The sequence below is a fragment of the Phyllobates terribilis genome, unplaced genomic scaffold, assembly GCF_046119375.1.
Source record: "Phyllobates terribilis strain yellow unplaced genomic scaffold, ASM4611937v1 Scaffold_7__3_contigs__length_470593459, whole genome shotgun sequence".
In the NCBI taxonomy this organism is placed as follows: Eukaryota; Metazoa; Chordata; class Amphibia; order Anura; family Dendrobatidae; genus Phyllobates; species Phyllobates terribilis.
The window spans coordinates 316694878-316714149 of NW_027362767.1; the positions used below are offsets into that span (position 1 = coordinate 316694878).

At 44.5% G+C, this 19272-nt stretch overlaps 1 protein-coding gene across 3 annotated transcripts in view; it reads right to left on the bottom strand.

The window, feature by feature from the left end:
• The window catches only part of SMARCA1 (SNF2 related chromatin remodeling ATPase 1), a 95563-nt gene that overhangs the window by 75335 nt on the left and 956 nt on the right, over positions 1-19272 (bottom strand). For 2 of the 3 annotated variants that reach the window (XM_073641094.1, XM_073641095.1), the window contains exons 2-3: positions 9511-9597; positions 357-523 (exon numbers count right to left, since the gene is read on the bottom strand). In XM_073641094.1, the coding sequence (XP_073497195.1) occupies positions 357-523; positions 9511-9597 (254 nt within the window). Of the gene's footprint in view, positions 1-356; positions 524-9510; positions 9598-11053; positions 11095-19272 lie in introns of those variants that run through there. The other variant, XM_073641096.1, reaches the window with a different exon arrangement.

The following is a 19272-nucleotide window of genomic DNA, read 5'->3' on the forward strand; positions in this document are numbered from 1 at the left end:
GGCCTTTTAGGCCCGTGTGCAAATAATAAATAAATGACCAACTGGAAATGAGAAACAACTATATACCTGAGGAATACCTAGAGTTTTAAAATTCTAACTAAAGTAATCTTGCAGAAAATAGAAAACAATTAACAGGGCGGGCCTGCGAGACCCCAGGTATGCGTTCTAGGGTTAAAAAGTATGCAAAAGAAAGGCTTCCTCCTTCCCTGTGACAATACATTTACCCCTGAAGCAATGCTTCAATGTCACGCCATTAATAAACAGCACTGATATTTGGGTTTTAAATTAGAAAATTGAGCACAGCCTGTTTAATTGCATTTGTGAAATGTGAAGGAGGCGAGAAGCGATTTACATACTCTCCAGCCGACAACAAACTTTGCTTTTCATCTTTCTTTATCCTGGGGCGTCCTAATTTCACTTTGAGAGGAGACGTTGGAGACTTTTGGGAAGCGGGCTGAATAAAATGTGCAAACAGCTCGGTCTGCTTCAGGAGAAACTCAAATCTTTTCGAACGATCTGTTTTCTGGAATAAGAAAAGAATACAAATGCATCAAAGTAACGCTCGTCCCCAACGTATGTACTTCTACATCTAGTGAACTACAGGCAGCTGCTGCTGCCCAATGTTCACATTATATATATGTATAGATAGAATTTAGCAGCTTTTTTTTTTTTTTTAAAGATCTTTCTTGAGACGATCCTGTTATTCCTCCTGGATATTTCTAAATAAATTGACAATCGGATGTTGCTTATCCATGAGCTGTGTCCATTATATCAGCAACAACTGAATGGACAGTCAGATTGTGCTGGGACGACCACCCACCCCCAATTGGTAACAGAACATTGCAGGGCCCTAAGAAAACATGGCCTAGAATTGTCATAGGACAAAGGATACAAGGATTTACTAAACTGGACAAGTCAGGAGAGATGAGAGATGTTTACACTGCATTTATGGTGTCCGCTTCACTGTGTGTTGGAAAACACTCCAAGTATACGAGTGGTGGATGTCTCCTAAGTGCACTACATGTCTTTTTTCGATCCATACAATGACCCCTATAAGAAAGAATACAGTAGAACGAATTGTCCTTGATGCAATGTCATTAGGACCAACTTTTGGGGGGCGTTGCCCCTTTGTTCGAGACATTGTTGAGGGTCCCCACCAGTTATATATTGATGACATATCTGCTAAACATGCCATCAATGCATAGAATTATGCAGGGTTTTTCGATCTACTTTTTGGAAGTTTTGCTTTGTACCACCAGAAGGCAGTACACACTACAGGTCGTCTCACCTGCTACAGAGTACGAGCATTGTTCCCCTTGTATTGGATTATAATGTAGTCCCCTTATTAGATGGCCATTATATACGGCGCTGGAGATCTGACTTTTAATCACCTTAATATGTTATTATTAATTATTATTATTATTATGCTTGCTTATACATAGCAGTGTAGTCAAAAACATCAGCTGTAGAAATCTACCTGATCTTAGACTCGGAAGTGATTTTTTTTTTCTAAATTTAGGTCCCATGTGGACATGTCCCTTTTGGCTCGTGTCATGAAGTCCAATTGCTGATCTATCACTCTCAGGCTGTGTTCACATGTTGCAGCCACAGTGCATCTTTTTGCCACGATTTGCAAATAATGGTTTTACAGCGATTGTGGCAAAAAAAAAAATGTTGTGGCTGCAAGGTGTGAACGCAGCCTTAGGTCTGTGGAGCTTTAAGTTATGGTAAACCAGATGTATACTTATTGGAAAGTTCCACTAAGCTCTACACGGGGGGGGTGTCCTAAGTTTTTGCTCTTTCTTAGGCCTCATTCACACGTCAGTATTTGTGTGCCTCGCCCCGGAGTGTCTCCAAAACACAGAACAGCTGTCAATCTTTCAATTATAGTTTTTCTCTGTAAGTTCCACTCCTGGTTTTGGAATAAAAACACTGATGCAGAATACTGAGGTGTGAATAAGGCCTTAAGCGTATGACCGGGGTGAGGAGGTTGAATGGTGCAGTGGTAGGACATGTGTATGGCCATAAAAAGTCACTGAAACTGAGGGTTCTCGTTGGAATACTTAGGATCCCTGGTAGAGGGATCAGGGGGGGCTCTTCAGGACCTTCTATAGGTACATTAGTACATGCACTTCATAAGAAAACTCACTTAAATGAAACCTGTCATGTAAAATAACGCTGTTAATCTGCAGGTTAATAGCATTCTGACATGGTGCGGCCGCCACAATGGGAAACCCACTGCCGGTAGGGCATGAACATCAGTCCAGTGTTTCAGTCACAGGGGTGGCACCGGCACGAGTTGAGTCCCCGCGCGGTGCATAAAGAGCAGCGGCTGTAACCGAGCCCCCAGCACTGACTGACAGCCAGGTCTAATGCTGAGCTGCTGTCAGTCAGTACCAGGGGAGTAGTTACAGACGCCGCTCTCTATGTACGGAGCGGTGACTGAAGCCGTGCCGGTGCCACCCCTGTGACTGACAGACTGGGCCTGCTGGGAGAATCAAGTGCACATCCTCCCGGCAGAGGGGCTCTCAGTCCGGAAATCACACGGTGTCAGAATGCTATTAACCTGCAGATTTTACATGACAGGTTCCCTTTAAGTAAAAGTAAGAAAAAAATAAGTAAAAATGAAAATAAACTAAAAGATGAATGATGGCCAAGCTTGCTGATTTTGGTAAGACAGATCAAATAACTAATGTGTCAGGAAAAAAAGGGGGTCACTGATATTTTTGTGCTTAAAAAGGTTGTTTGGTTGGAGCAACTTTTATACTTCTAAGGATCCGATCACTGAAACCCCCAACAGACGGCAGAACAGGACACTTTTATCCCTGTTATCATGGAGTGGCAGTGCACCTGCTCGACCGCCACTGCATTCATTCTCTATGGGGCTGACAGGCTGTACTCCGCTTTCTCCAGCAGTCCTCATAGAGAAAGAATGGAGGAGCGAGTGAGCATGGGCACTGCCACTCCATGATAATAGGGATAAAAGTGTCCTGTTGTCTGGATTTCTGGGGTCTCAGTGGTGGAACTCACACGGATCTAAAACTTATCACCCATCTGTTGGCTAGGGATAATAAAAGTGTTCCAGGTTAGTGATTTGTGAGGTCTCAGTGGTCGAACCCACACAGATACAGACTTTATCCTTAGGATATGTGAGAGCTTCTTCCAACCAGGATACCCCTGTGAGACAAGAAGCTGATAGAGGGGCCTGGCAGCGGCTTAGGGTGCTTTCACACTGCACCCCGGCACCCGTTCAGTGGCCCCACTGGGGCTTAAGTCTGGACCCCCCGCGAAACGGGATCTGGACATGCCATAGACTATAATGGTGCCGGCAGAGCGAACGTGCGCTGCCGTGCATCATTTTCAGGTGTATACGCCAACCTGAGGCGGACACTCAGACGCACTCTACTACTATTGAGGACATATACACGCAGTGGAGCTGAGCTTGTACGTATATTGGAGGGATCAGAAAGAAATGGCCGCAACAAGCTGCACCGAAGATACACAAAACCTCCATATCACCCTTCCCCCAGGATATCTGATTGACCCCAGATATCATAAATGAACCTAAAAACAATGAATGATTTTGAATGTTCATATTGTTGTTACAAGCAGTTGTCAGCTACAAAATTCTCTGCCCCAGAAAAGCAGGAAATAAAGTGTAAACTGTCTGAATATAGAAGCCAGCTTACATCATTGTCTACTAAAATCCTGACCCCTCATATGGACAAATAAAGATTACTGTAGGATTAAACCGTTCATTTATCATATGGGGAAATATTCAATGTTTTCCCTTCTGGTCAAACCTGACCTGCATTACTCATCATCTGACGAATGTCACTAACGGCTCTGACGTGTGTTATACCATAGAGCATTAATGGGACCTGTTTTTACATATTGAAGTAGTGTTATGACAGTGTAGGTTTTTATAACTATTTTGTAGAGATCCGACGTGCCAGTAATGAGAAATCTAGTGTGGAAGTCACATGCAGATCAGGCTGGAAGTGCACTAAGGGCGTGTCAACAAAAATGGAAGAAGCCGTCCCAGCGCACTGACACGCCCCCAGTGCACTTCTAGTCTGATTTGCATGTGGTTCCTAAGCTACATTTCTCATCACGGATACATCGAATCTCTACAAAACTGGTATAATTTTTATTAGGAAACAAGCGTCTATAGAGCCATACTACTTCTTCTATACGTAAAAATAGGTTCCCTTTAGTGACTGACACAGTCATTGAAGCATTGGTTACAATTTTGCATCTACTTTTAAGCCAAATCCAGGAGTGGCTCCTAAACAAGGAAAGTACAATGGAAACATTAATAATCTCTTCATTGGATCCATCCCTTATTTTGGCTCAAAAAAAAAAACACAATATAAAATACTGATCAAATCTGCAAGACATACATAGGAATGTGGAAGCCCAGTGGCTGAGTAGTTGGCACTGCCGTCATGGATCTCTGAGATTGAAACAAATACAAAACACTGACAAGTTTGTCATAGAAAGTTATTTAGGCTAAGATTGTGAGCTCCATTTATAGGACAGTGACTGATGCAAGTGAGGACAATCCCTGTACAGCGCTAAGGAGTATGTGAGCACTATATAAGCAGCAGGTGAGAACTAAACCAAAGAAGGCACATAGGCAGATTGGGGATCTGAGATTCTGAATACTATTGTATAGAGCAGAACTATGTAGGGTTCACCGGATGCAACACATGGAGGAGCCTAGGGGGCAGGATAAAGGGTGAGTAATGGCACCCAGTACAGCGCGGGGCAATACGGCTCCATATTACAGATCACACGTACAAGATATTAATCTGCCCTTTATGCATCTTTGTCCTGTGCTTTGGCAGCAATCATTCACTTGGTGTAAAAGTAGAATAACGTAAAATATATTGTGGGGTACGAGATCATTTTTAAACAGAAAGATAGAGTGATAAAGTATTTAAATTTGGGTTCTGTGTTTCTGTATGGTCATTTTTGTCACCAACAGCCGTGATTCACATCTGTACATCTGTATAGGACAAAACCATTAAGATCATATGCAAGTATACGACAAACTACTGAATTTCAAGTCATCAGAAACCTACTTCCAGATATTCTTTTTATTATTCTTTTCTGAATTAGCTTTTAATGGTACAAACAGGAAAACATGTTTTAGTTGTACTCAAGGGTACTACCATACGCTTCAGTCACCCACTAAGAATAATGGGAGAAAACCATGTACGTCTTACATACACTTTTTTGGGAACCAAAACAACCTAATATGATGTAAACCGGACAAAACATAGAAGAACTTTTGTTACATTTTGCCCCATTTTAGTCTATGGATACACTGCCATTCCCACAATGAGGATTTGGTGTTTTTGATGTTGCAGATTTTCTGGAGCATTTGTGGAACTATTACACACGTTCAGTATTTGACATCAGTATTTGTAAGCCAGGAGTGGAACAGAGGAAAAGTATAATAGAGACACGTCACCACTTCAGTATTTGTACACCAAAACCAGGAGTGGGTGATAAATACAGATGTAAAATACTGACCAAATACTGAACGTGTGAATGTGGCCTTAGGTAAATTAGGTTACTCGTGTTTTTGTCACTTGTTGGTGTGTCATGTTTTAAATAAAGCTGCTTTGTTTTTGATAATTCCTGTTATTTGGCTTTGATAAAACTATTGGTAGTCATGTGCGGATTCCATGTGCTTTTTAACCTGCAGACTTTCCACATCTTCCTGCTTCCAAGTCAACACAAAAGGTCCCTGGAAGGCCACGTCTTTATTCACATTTATCACCGTGAGATATTGATGCCAATGGAAGCAAATAGGAAGCATGCGGACATGTCACAGATGTGTGAATGCAGTCTTAGGTGTCTGTTTTTTTAAAGGTTTTTTAACTCTTACATGGAAAAAAAAATGGACTGATTTCCATTAGTGTGTTGGATCAGAACTTCTTGAGCTGATGGAAAATTAGGCACCATAGACAAAATTCTTCCCAATCGTTTTATTAAAGGAGTCGTCCACTACTCAGCCAACCCCTTCTGGATCCCTGTTTCCCCCAGTAAAATAATAGCACCTATACTCCCCTCTGGTGTCAGCACTGGCTCTACCAGAGCTTGTGAGACAATGTGACATGAGCTGTGATAGAGGCAGTTCTGCCAATGGAGGTGAGAACAGGTGCTATTATTTTACACCCCTGCAGCCAATCAGCGCTGCCTTCACTCTGTCCTCCTTGACATCTGGAGGAAACGAGCGCAGCATCAGCTCTCACTTCCTCTATGTCTGATTTGTCCAAAGGAAGAGACAGTGAAGTCAGCGCTGATTGTCACGCGATCCCTGCTGCCAATGTGACACGAGCCCCAGGAGAGCAAGTGCCGACACCGCTGGAACAGCACCGGCGATGGGTATAGGTGTTATTATTGTACTGGGGAGGAAACATAGGGATTCAGAAGGGGCAGTGGACAGGCCCTCTAATGTAGGAAAAGCATCAGTAAGGAAACAACTTATTATTTATCAATGGTCAGGAGGTTACTGCACAGTAGACGCAGTATTGGAGAGGAACTATGAATATCTGATTGTTGGAGACATCACAGATGTTACTGGAGCAAGGACTAAAAGATTTGGGTCTGTTTGGGGAAAGTCTGGAGCCATACAAAAGTGTTACCATACTAGAAGAGTGCGTGATAGTATATTACAGGAGTAGTCCTGGGTTATGCATTTCCCTTACACCACCCCCCACTCCCTCTCATTTTGGGACCTTCACTTGTAGAGAAACCAGGGCACTAAGAATTTGTTTGCCTATGGTCATGATATTTTCCCCCACACTTCACTGGAGAGATGGCTACACTTCTTGCTTGGTTCTTTTATACTTTCCTTTAAAGTCTATGATGTATTGTTAATCTTGGAAGGTAAAGGGGTTTTCCCAAGAACAAAAGTTCATTTTAATAATTGTCTGTGTCTGACTGTGTACGGAACATACCACATCTCCTGGGCATGGGAGGAAGCAAAAGAGTATACAGACTTCACAGCAGGGGATCGCAGAGGATTCATTTTCTGAGGTAAAATATTTCACTGCCTGTTTTTAAACAATATTTTACCTCACAAAATGAATCCTCTGCGATCCCCTGCCGTCCTGTCTGTATACTCTTTTGCTTCCTCCCCTGCCCAGGAGATGTGGTATGTTCCGTACACGGTCAGACACAGACAATTTTTAAAATGAACTTTTGTTCGTGGGAAAACCCCTTTAACCTCTCTCCCTGGGAAAGTAGAACTTCCCGATCGCCGAGGGACCTAGCGCTGGGACCCCCACCAATCCAAAGAACTGAGGCTCTGAATAGCCCAGTGTGTATTGAGCGGTGGTCGATCATGCACAATGCTGCTCCATTCATTCTTATGGAAGTGTCAAAAATCAGCTGAGTGCAGCACTTGCCCATCTCCAGTAGTTCCCCTAAAAATGAATAGAGTGGCAGTGCACATGATCGGACACCACTCAATACACACAATGCACACACGCTCAGGATCAGTTGCAATCCCAGCAGTCGGACCCCTAGTGATAAGGGATAACCTCCAAACTTAAAGAGTACCTGTCAGCAGGATTGTGCTTAGTGAACCACATACACTGTCAAGTGGGCGACATTACACTGAGTAAATGATACCTTTGTTGATGAAATCCGTCCAGTGGTTCTTTTATAATCTTTATTTTCAGTTCTGCACTAATGAGATGCTCGTGCTCTGGGGCGGGAGTTTAGGGAGGGGCTGTAGCTGGTGCTCTCATTATGTATGCCTATCTCTGGCTATTCTACTGCAAATGTGTGGGTGGCAGCAGCCCTTTTGGAGCATGTAAATTTCACTTTGGCACAGAAATTACAAAGGCAGTATTTAAAATAGTAGGCAGGTCACTGAAAGCACAGTGACCTGTCAGAGGCCAGAGATAGGCATACATAATGAGAGCACCAGCTACAGCCCCTCCCTAAAGTCCCTCCCCGAGACACAAGCATCTCATTATGGCAGAACTGAAAATAAATATTATAAAAGAACCACAAGATGGATTTCATCAACAAAGGTATCATTTACTCAGTGTAATGTCGCCCACCTGACAGTGTATGTGGCTTACTAAGCACAATCCTGCTGACAGGTGCGATTTAAGACTACCAGTTTAAAAGAGAGCTGCATGCAAGAGTGGCTACCTCACATCTCCAACTATGAGTATAGAGAACGCAGAGGAAAATGCCAACAGGGGTGGGGGGCAATGGACCCCTCTTCTCCTGCTAACTAAGTGCCCTAGAAATGTCTTAGATGAGGATTCTCATTTTTACTTAGAATACCAAGAAGGCGCCCTTTATATGTGTTGGCACGGACCACTTGGATCAGGGAAGATTTATCAATAATATGCTTAGATAGCCTTAACATTCAACAGATTTATCAGTGGTGCATGCTGTTTGATAAATCTAGTGTATTTCTAGTCTAAGCATACACCACCTGTTAGTTGGTTCACTTTGTGCCAAAAATTTGGGTCACAATCTTGGTACATGGTTTGGTGCAGTGTCATCTGTTAGGCCACTCCCCCATTTGGCTAAACCACTCCCTCTTACAGTGAGGACACACCCCCTCAGTGGGAAAGCATAAAATTGTCTAAAACACATAAGTATGCTGCACGTCAGGAACACTTTTCTTTTTCTTCCCCAATAAGTGAATATTGGCCACATATGATACCGACCAGCATATAAAAATAACACCATAGTAATAAAAGTGAGGACACACAGCGTTACAACAGCTTTATTTATACATAGGGCAACATTTTGGGGGGTTTCAAGCCCTTCATCCCAATAGTAAATGTCATCTGGATTGTCACACATTTAATATAAATGCACAAATGGAGAAAGTGACTGAACCAAATGTATAATATATAGCAATACACAACAACCGACCAGTTAGCACAATACAAGACACCGGCGCTTTGTACACAGCACTATTGAGCTTGGTCTAGTTTCAGGGTGATCCGTGTCATGCCTTCCTCCACGACGCCGTGCCACATTCTGCTCCGTGCATTACAGCATCTCGAATTAATGTTCTTCATTAACCTATAACCCCCCCAAGTCGCTCGACTCCCCCTCAAGCTTTAGCTCCCTGTTACAAGTCTACTTTTCCTATGTAACAACCCGCTTCCTACATCACAGTTGACTATAGTCTATGTAGGGTGTGGTGTGATTTACTGCTATTAGTATGGTATGCTGGGGTACTGGTGTCAGTCTTCAGACAAGATTGGCTTCTTTCTTAACGCTCTCCTCTAATATTCTTCACAATATTACCGGCCCAACATGTACCCTACAGACATGGTAGGAGGAGGGCCAGCCTGCACATGGAGGAGATGAGAAGCAGCAGGCACTGACAACCCCCTCACCCACTTTCCTGGTTACATCCTGCCAGTAAATGTGGCACTTCCTGCTATTGTGTGACTTTAGGCCTTTACTCAGCGGCGCACTACACGTCTGTCATCCTGGCAGCGCACTGCTTACCATCTTTTCTTCATACTCTGGATCCACTTCCTTTTCAGGACGCTGAGCCTTTGGAGGAAGCTTCAGTTGAAATGGAGGATCATTTTTCTAGGACAGAATAAATGGGACAAGTAATTACACACATCATGGTTACAATGCACTAAGACAAAACATTTCCCTATAAAGCGGGCCATGATGGAGTGGTGGATAGAAGAAACTAATTCTGATTCTGCATAATATCCCAAAATTCAGTGGTACCATACCTACCTGCCAGCCATGCACAGGCCAACACAACGTCATAAGCACCTCTCACAGTCTGACACAGCCATCTATTACAGGAGGCTGCAGGCGTCTGATTCAGTAGTGATCTCACCATACTGAAGAGAAGGCGTCCATACAAAGTACCGAATGTCCTGAAGTGCGGTATCTGTCCTCTGATAAATAGAGCAGGTCCCAAGAGGAGAACCTACCTCTGTAGCACCCAAGTTGCCCTTAAATGCATTCAATAAAGCTGTAGTTAAAACGTGTTAATACCAAGATAGTAAGTTATCTCCTATCCACAGTATGGGGGATAATTTTACTCATTGTTGGGGTCCAATCATTGGGACCCCCTGTGATCCTGAGAATGGGGATCTGGAGGTAGGTAATGGAGAGAATGTGCACATACTTGACTTTTATGCCATTCAATGTAGATGAAACTGCTAAAACTAGCCAAGTGCTGTAATCAGCCATCCCATACACACAGAATGGAGGGGAGGATGAGCATATGCGCAACTGCTCTACTCACGGCACAGCTGCTGAGGATCCCAGCGGTCAGACCCCCACTGATCAGCAAGTTATTCTCTAACTTTTTTTTTTTTCTTGGGAATAACCCAAGGGGTGAAAAACTATTTCCAGGACAAGGGCCACTGTCAGAGTCAACCTCAGGGGTTGCACGGTGTATGACCATCAGGGACAATTAGCATAATGTCCAAAGTCTATGCCATAAATGTGGATCGTGTACTGGATCCTCTACCTTTTCCAGTTTGAGGCAGGCTTGGCACTAGGAGAGGTAAATTTAAGGATCAAAGAAAGATTTAGGAAGTCTCTTTAATGGTATGAGCCTACGGCCCAGACGCTGTGGAACGGAAGTGCCGTCGGCAGACATGCAAATGAGTGGCATTTCATTTATTCCCCCCCCCCGCTCACCTGCGGACTTTCCCCATAGAGGTTAGGTCTATGGGGAAAGCCCGCATGCGGACCCGCAAGAGAAATTGACATGCTGCGGTCTGGGAAGACTTGCCACATGTCGGTTTCCGCGGGTGAGCCGCAGACACATAGTGGACATGGGATTTCTACAAATCCCACCCACTATGCTGTAACATCTGGCCGCTGTGGGTTTGACGCTGCGTAAGTCCACAGCGTCAAACCTGCAGCGGCTCCGGATAGTCTGCACACACACTTAGGCACCAGTGTGCGTTTTTGCAAGGTTCCAAACCAGCAACTGAACAGGACAGTCTTGGTGGTGCAAGTGCTAACAAAACGTATAGGCAATCATGAAGACAAGTAGAACAGTAGGACTCACCATATCTTTTTGGCTAAAAGTCCTTTATTTCATATAAACTTGGACATCCAATACAGCGGTAATCTGTAAAAGCAGGGGAGACATGCGTAAGGACACGAAACGGTCATCGTTCACCCACCTCTCCCCGCATGTCTCCCCTGCTTTTACAGATTACCGCTGTATTGGATGTCCAAGTTTATATGAAATAAAGGACTTTTAGCCAAAAGGATATGGGGAGTCCTACTGTTCTACTTGTCTTCATGATTGTAAATTAAAGGATTTTAGGCCGAACCATGTGGTACACTCTCATGGCTGGACGGCTTTTATGCTTTTCAATAAAAAAAAAAAAAATTATCGGCGTACATTAGGTTTGTATGTGAAGCAATAGTGAAATCCATTAATCACAGTGTGCTGACATGTAGTGTGTATACTGTATTTCTCCGAAAATAAGACCGGGTCTTATATTAATGTTTGCTCCAAAAGATATGTCGGGGCTTATTTTCAGGGGATGTCACCAAATGTCCTTAAACAGTCAACCTCAGAACAGAAATGATGGGAGGCCCTAAGAGTGGGAGCCCTGAGAAATTGCCCAGTGTGCCCCCCTCCCTCCACCTAACACTAGCCCTACATACCAGCCCGTCTCCTCTTTAGTTCCTGTAGACTCCTTCAGTTGAAGGACTTTTGGTGACATCTGGTCACATGACCGTCCCACCACACCCCCAGACCTAAGACTGCAGACACAGATATTAACAGGGGGCTGGTGTGACAGGAGCTGCTCCTCGCTGCTCACCCCTCCTTCTGGTACATAACAGCATGGAGCTGCACACTGCTGTAATCAGTCAGTCTCCTGATAATAGCTGTTTCTTTGTAGAGAACAGGGGTCATGGCCACAACCCCTCTCTTCTCAGGCTGGCTGTTACAGGGAGGAGCTGCACACTGATGTGTGTTGTAATGTCCTAGACAGGTGGGGGGGAGCAGTGAGGAGCAGCTCCTGTCGCACGGAATTACAAGTGTTCTAAAGATAATAAAACTGAACTGGACAGCTCATCTTATAGTTTATGCTGGCATGGACAGTACAATTTTTTTTTTAATCTCTCTGGAGTACTCCTTTAAGCAGTTTTAATCTCAGAATAGAAATGTTGGGAGACCCTATGAGAGTAGGGCCCCTGGGCAATTGAGCACTATTCCCAACCCCCTACACACCCACCCCTAACAACAGTCCTTACTATAACTAGGGCTTATTTTTGGAATAGGACTTCCAGCACATGAAATAAGTATTAAACATGTCACTAATTTTCTAAGTAAATATACACTGCTCAAAAAAATAAAGGGAACACTCAAATAACACATCCTAGATCTGAATGAATGAAATATTCTCATTGAATACTTTGTTCTGTACAAAATTGAATGTGCTGACAACAAAATCACACAGAAATCATCAATGGAAATCAAATTTATTAACCAATGGAGGCCTGGATTTGGAGTCACCCCCAAAATTAAAGTGGAAAAACACACTACAGGCTGATCCAACTTTGATGTGATGTCCTTAAAACAAGTCAAAATGAGGCTCAGTATTGTGTGTGGCCTCCACGTGCCTGTATGACCTCCCTACAACGCCTGGGCATGCTCCTGATGAGGTTGCGGATGGTCTCCTGTGGGATCTCCTCCCAGACCTGGACTAAAGCATCCGCCAACTCCTGGACAGTCTGTGGTGCAACGTGACATTGGTGGATGGAGCGAGACATGATGTCCCAGATGTGCTCAATCGGATTCAGGTCTGGGGAACGGGCGGGCCAGTCCATAGCTTCAATGCCTTCATTTTGCAGGAACTGCTGACACACTCCAGCCACATGAGGTCTGGCATTGTCCTGCATTAGGAGGAACCCAGGGCCAACCGCACTAGCATATGGTCTCACAAGGGGTCTGAGGATCTCATCTCGGTACCTAATGGCAGTCAGGCTACCTCTGGCGAGCATATGGAGGGCTGTGCGGCCCTCCAAAGAAATGCCACCCCACACCATTACTGACCCACTGCCAAACCGGTCATCGGTCATGCTGAAGAATGTTGCAGGCAGCAGATCACTCTCCACGGCGTCTCCAGACTCTGTCACGTCTGTCACATGTGCTCAGTGTGAACCTGCTTTCATCTGTGAAGAGCACAGGGCACCAGTGGCGACTTTGCCAATCCTGGTGTTCTGTGGCAAATGCCAAGCGTCCTGCACTGTGTTGGGCTGTAAGCACAACCCCCATCTGTGGACATCGGGCCCTCATACCACCCTCATGGAGTCGTTTCTAACAGTTTGTGCAGACACATGCACATTTGTGGCCTGCTGGAGGTCATTTTGCAGGGCTCTGGTAGTGCTCCTCCTGTTCCTCCGTGCACAAAGGCGGAGGTAGCTGTCCTGCTGCGGGGTTGTTGCCCTCCTACGGCCCCCTCCACGTCTACTGGTGTACTGGCCTGTTTCCTGGTAGCGCCTCCAGCCTCTGAACACTACGCTGACAGACACAGCAAACCTTCTTGCCACAGCTTGCATTGATGTGCCATCCTGGATGAGCTGCACTACCTGAGGAACTTCTGTGGGATGTAGAGTCCATCTCATGCTACCACGAGTGTGAAAGCACAACCAACATTCAAAAGAGACCAAATCATAGTTACATAGTTACATAGTTTATAAGGCCGAAAAAAGACAAGCGTCCATCCAGTTCAGCCTATTTCTTGTGCACTGCAGCTATTCCGCAGCGTTGATCCAGGGGAAGGCAACAAAAAACCATGAGGTATAGGCCAATTTACATCACTGAGGAAAAATTCACTTCCCGACACCAATCTGGCAGTAAGATTAAATCCCTGGATTAATTAACTAAGCATAAGATGTAATTTTATTGTTCTCAAGAAAGGCGTCCAAGCCTCTCTTGAACTCTTTAAGTGAGTTGGACATCACCACTTCCTCTCCCAGAGAGTTCCAGAGTCTCACGGCTCTGACCGTAAAGAATCCCCTTCTATGCTGGTGCAGGAACCTCCTTTCCTCCAGACGCATAGTGTGCCCCCTCGTCTTTGTCACCATCCTTGGTATAAACAGGTCATGGGAGAGATCTCTGTACTGCCCCCTGATGTATTTATACATGTTTATGAGGTCTCCCCTAAGCCTTCTCTTTTCCAATGTAAATAGGCCTAATTTTGACAACCTCTCTGGGTATTCTAGTCCCTCCATTCCCTTTATTACCTTAGTCGCCCTCCTTTGTACCCTCTCTAGCTCCAATGTCTTTCCTGAGCACCGGAGCCCAGAACTGTGCACAATATTCTAAGTGCGGCCTTACCAGCGCTTTATACAGAGGAAGAACAATGTTCTCATCATATGCCCCTATTCCTCTTCTGATGCATGCCATGACTCTATTTGCCTTCGCAGCTGCTGCCTGACACTGGGCACTCCAATTTAATTTGCTGTTAACCAAGACGCCCAGGTCCTTCTCCATGTCAGATTTCCCCAACGGTTTCCCATTTAATATGTATGGGTGACTGCTGTTTTTCTTTCCCATGTGCATGACCTTACATTTATCGGCATTGAACCCCATTTGCCATTTTTTGGCCCAACTCCCCAATTTATCTAAATCCTCCTGTAGCTGTGCCCTGTCCTCATCTGTATTAACTACTTTACAAAGTTTAGTATCATCTGCAAATATTGCTATTTTACTATGCAACCCTTCCACTAAATCATTAATAAATATATTAAATAATATAGGGCCCAAGACAGACCCTTGAGGCACCCCGCTAGTAACCCTGACACACCCTGAGCTTACTTCATTGATAACCACCCTCTGCTTTCTATCACTCAGCCAGCTATTTACCCACTTGCACACATTATCCCCCAGACCAAGCATTCTCATTTTATATACCAACCTTTTGTGTGGCACGGTATCAAACGCTTTGGAGAAGTCAAGGTATACAACATCCACTGACTCTCGCCGGTCCAGCTGTGAGCTCACCTCCTCGTAGAAGGCGATCAGGTTTGTTTGGCAGGAGCGATCCCTCATGAATCCATGTTGATATGGAGTTAGACAGTTATTATCATTAAGATATTCTACAATAGCATCTCTAAGAAATCCTTCAAACAATTTACCCACAACAGACGTTAAGCTGACTGGTCTATAGTTCCCAGGGTCACTTTTAGACCCCTCTTTGAATATTGGTACCACATTTGCTTGGCGCCAGTCTAGTGGGACAGTCCCTGTCCATAAAGAGTGCTTGAATATAAGATACAGCGGTCTGTCTATCACATTACTTAATTCTTTTAGTACCCGGGGGTGTATGCCATCTGGGCCTGGTGACTTGTCTATTTTGATATTATTTAGGCGTTTCTGAACTTCCTCCTGGGTTAGGTGGGTGATATTTAGCGGAGGGTTTACTTTATCACTCTGCATTTCCTCCGATAAATTGTTTTCTTTTGTGAAAACAGTGGAGAAGAAGCTATTGAGTAGGTTTGCTTTACCCTCATCACCCTCTATGATTTTACCCAGGTTATTTTTCAATGGGCCAACGCCATCAGTTTTAATCCTTTTACTGTTTATATAGTTAAAGAACAGTTTGAGATTCGTTTTACTTTCCTTGGCAATTAGTCTCTCTGTCTCCTCTTTTGCTATTCTTATTTGTTTCTTACAGATTTTGTTTTTTTCCCTATAAGATATTAGCGCTTCCTCGCTGCCTTCTTGTTTAAGTTTACCGAAAGCCCTTTTTTTGTTTTTCATTGCCCTCTTGACTTCCTTATTTAGCCACATTGGCTTCCTCCTATTCCTAGCCCTTTTATTCCCATAAGGTATGTACCTTCTACAGTGACTATGTAGGACTGTTTTGAAAATGTCCCATTTTCTATCCGTGCTCCTATTACTAAAGATACTATCCCAGTCATCAGCCAGAAAGCATTGGTACTGAGATGTGGTATGTGGTCCCCACCTGCAGAACCACTCCTTTATTGAGGGTGTCTTGATAATTGCCAATAATTTCCATCTATTGTCTTTTCCATTTGCACAACAGCATGTGAAATTGATTGTCAATCAGTGTTGCTTCCTAAGTGGACAGTTTGATTTCACAGAAGTTTGATTTGCTTGGAGTTATATTCTGTTGTTTAAGTGTTCCCTTTATTTTTTTGAGCAGTGTATATTGTGATACGGTGCAATTATGAGCTATATGCATATTCTGATGATTTGTGCACAGGATAGTATTAGGATGTTTGCATGACTGTATCAGTGGGTTGTTGGTGTTACAATAGTGTACTGGGATAAGGTGCAATTACACACAGTGGGACTAAGTGCAATATTTTTGTGTTCATTATATGAAGTCCTTCAACCCCACATGATGTGTAATTGGGTATAAAAACACATGGTGATTTTCTCGATGTGTTCACATTGTATTAACCCAATTTTGTCTTAATTTATTGCTGAACATACTTTTTTTGACAATTTACATCTGGATGAGTATGTGCACAAACACATGATGCACTGTTATATGGGATGGGGTATGCTGCTGACACTGGTATTGGGGTAATGTCCTCAATTCTGTTAATATCCCCCAATCCTGGTATGCATGGCACCCCTTGATTCCCCCCAATCCTGGTATGCATGGCACCCCTTGATTCCCCCAATCCTGGTATGCATGGCACCCCTTGATTCCCCCAATCCTGGTATGCATGGCACCCCTTGATTCCCCCAATCCTGGTATGCATGGCACCCCTTGATTCCCCCAATCCTGGTATGCATGGCACCCCTTGATCCCTGCCATGCGCCCTCAGACAGTGAAGTGCTGTGCCGGAATAGTCACTGCTCTCCACGCCGGGACTGTGTGCGTGGGAAGCAGGGACCATTCACTCTTCAATAGCGCGCACACTTTGTGCAACCCATGGAGTGGGTTGTAGCAAATATTCATGAGCTTTAATAGCGGGCACACAGACTGCTGGCCACAACAGGAGTCGCACTGCAGCTACAATGTGCACACTATTAAGGAAAATGAATATTCCCTGCTCCCCACGCCCATGGGCGTGGGGAGCAGTGAATATTCATTTTCTTTAGCAGCAGGCACAGCACAGGCTGCAGCAGGCAGATGCTACCTCCTGTGCTCTGCTCATCCTCTGCTGCTGCTCCCCTCCAGCCCACCCACCACCCACAGAACATATGTTCGGTCTGTAAGACGCGCCCCCCCACTTTCCTCAAATTTTGGAGGAAAAAAAGTGTGTCTTATAGTCCAAAAAATACAGTATATATTTTTTCTTGTACTTGTTGTTGCTCTTTTTTTCTGACCTTTCCTCCCTTTACAGGCAGGGCTGTGGAGTCGTGATTGGAGCCCATTTTGGTGGAGTCTGTATAAAATGGACAGACTCCAACTCCTAAAATATATAATAAATTGAGTACAGTAGTTCAATGCAGTTTGTGGGGAATATTTTTTCATAGGAATTTGGGAAAGTTATGAAATGTCCTATAAATGTCTGTCCTATTCCTGATCTAAGGGTCTAGACTTTTAGCTGAGATGAATCTGTGCTACAGTAAATTTATCACTTAAACATGAGCATTGTATGAGGGAGTCGGTGTCATGGAAATTGAGGAGTCGGAGGTATGGCTTACCGACTCAACAGCAGGGCCAGACAGGGAGAGTCGACGTTCAAGAGGGGGCACCATCGCACAGGTGTAGGGTGCCAACCTCTGAGGCAAGATAGGGTCACATTACACTCACCCTACAATTAGTGTGTACCTTCTATACTGTCATTTAGATGAGCGACTACTATTTGGTCATAATAATATATTGGTGCTATTTAAAAAAAAAAAAATTCTCTAATAAAAGTAATGTTTTATTTAAGTACTAGATGGTGACCCGATTCTAACGCATCGGGTATTCTAGAATATGTATGCGGCCAACCGGGCGCAATCAGCAGAGCGGTGTTCAAATTTGGCGCCAAAATCGCTGATTGGTCGCGGCCGGCAACCGCGACCAATCAGCAAAGTGGTGTTTAAGTTTGGCGGCAATATCGGTGATTGGTCGCGGCCGCCGTGAACCGTGTTAGAGAGGACTGGAGAGCGTGTTTAAATTTGGCGACAAAATCACTTATTAGTCGCGACCAATCAGCAGAGCGGTGTTTAAATTTGGTGCCAATACTGCTGATTGGTCGCGGCCGGCGGCCACGACCAGTCAGCGAGTCTTATTAGTGAGGACCGGGGAGCGGCGCTGCCTGTGCGGGTACTTCCGCTGCGAGCAGCCGGGAGATGAGCGGCTGCTCGCAGCAGAAGTATCCCGACCGGCGGCGCCGCTCCCCGGTCCTCCCTTCACACTTGCCGTCGGGAGATCAGCAGCCCTAGGCGCTGATCTCCTGACGGTAGCCGCATGGAGGGCAGCGGCGCCGCCGGTCGGGGTCCTTCTGCTGCTAGCAGCCGGGAGATGACCGGCTGGCGCTGCTCATCTCCCAGCTGCATCGCCGCTGACCTCCGTGCAGCAGATGAGCCGCTAACGGCCGCCATCTTTTTCTGAAATCCAGCGTCGCTGATTAGCCCGGCCGGACCAATCAGCGACTCGGGATTTCCTGGACAGGACAGACGGGATAAGACAATTATATATATTAGATTTGTGATATGTGATATTCAACTAAAATTTTTTCTAAAATGTAAACCCAGATTTCGAAAATAAAGGTCAGGATGTTATCAGCGTTACAGTGCCCTCACATGGATGGTAGTATTGTGGAATTCAAAAACCTGATGACAAGTTCCATTTAAAGAAAAAAAAAAAAAATTGCATTAAAGGGGATGTCCGGCTATAGGTCTGCAGTGGCTCTATGCGACTACAGACTTGTGAATCCTCGCAGTGCGCACACTGCTCGCTATCGTAGCGAAATGAGGAGGGCACCACTATCAAACCATGAAAGGATCAACCCACCACATACAGTTACAATTAATAACCAGAAAAAGAGAGAAAAGACTGTATGCAATGGCAGGGATCACTATGACTCAATATTAGACACAAAACATACAAACAACCCCACAATGTATTAAAAACATGAATGCTTCAATATCAAAAACCAAATCAAGTCATGATATGGCCAACCCTCATATGTGCAAGCCAAAAGAGTATGGAGTCCGTTATAACGACGACACCCTAAATTTACATATGTAGACAAAGGTAAGACAGCATGAAAAAACCTACATGAAGGTGTTAGTAAATGGTATAGAGCTAAGCTGCTGACACAAAAAAAAAAAAAATTTTAGAGCAT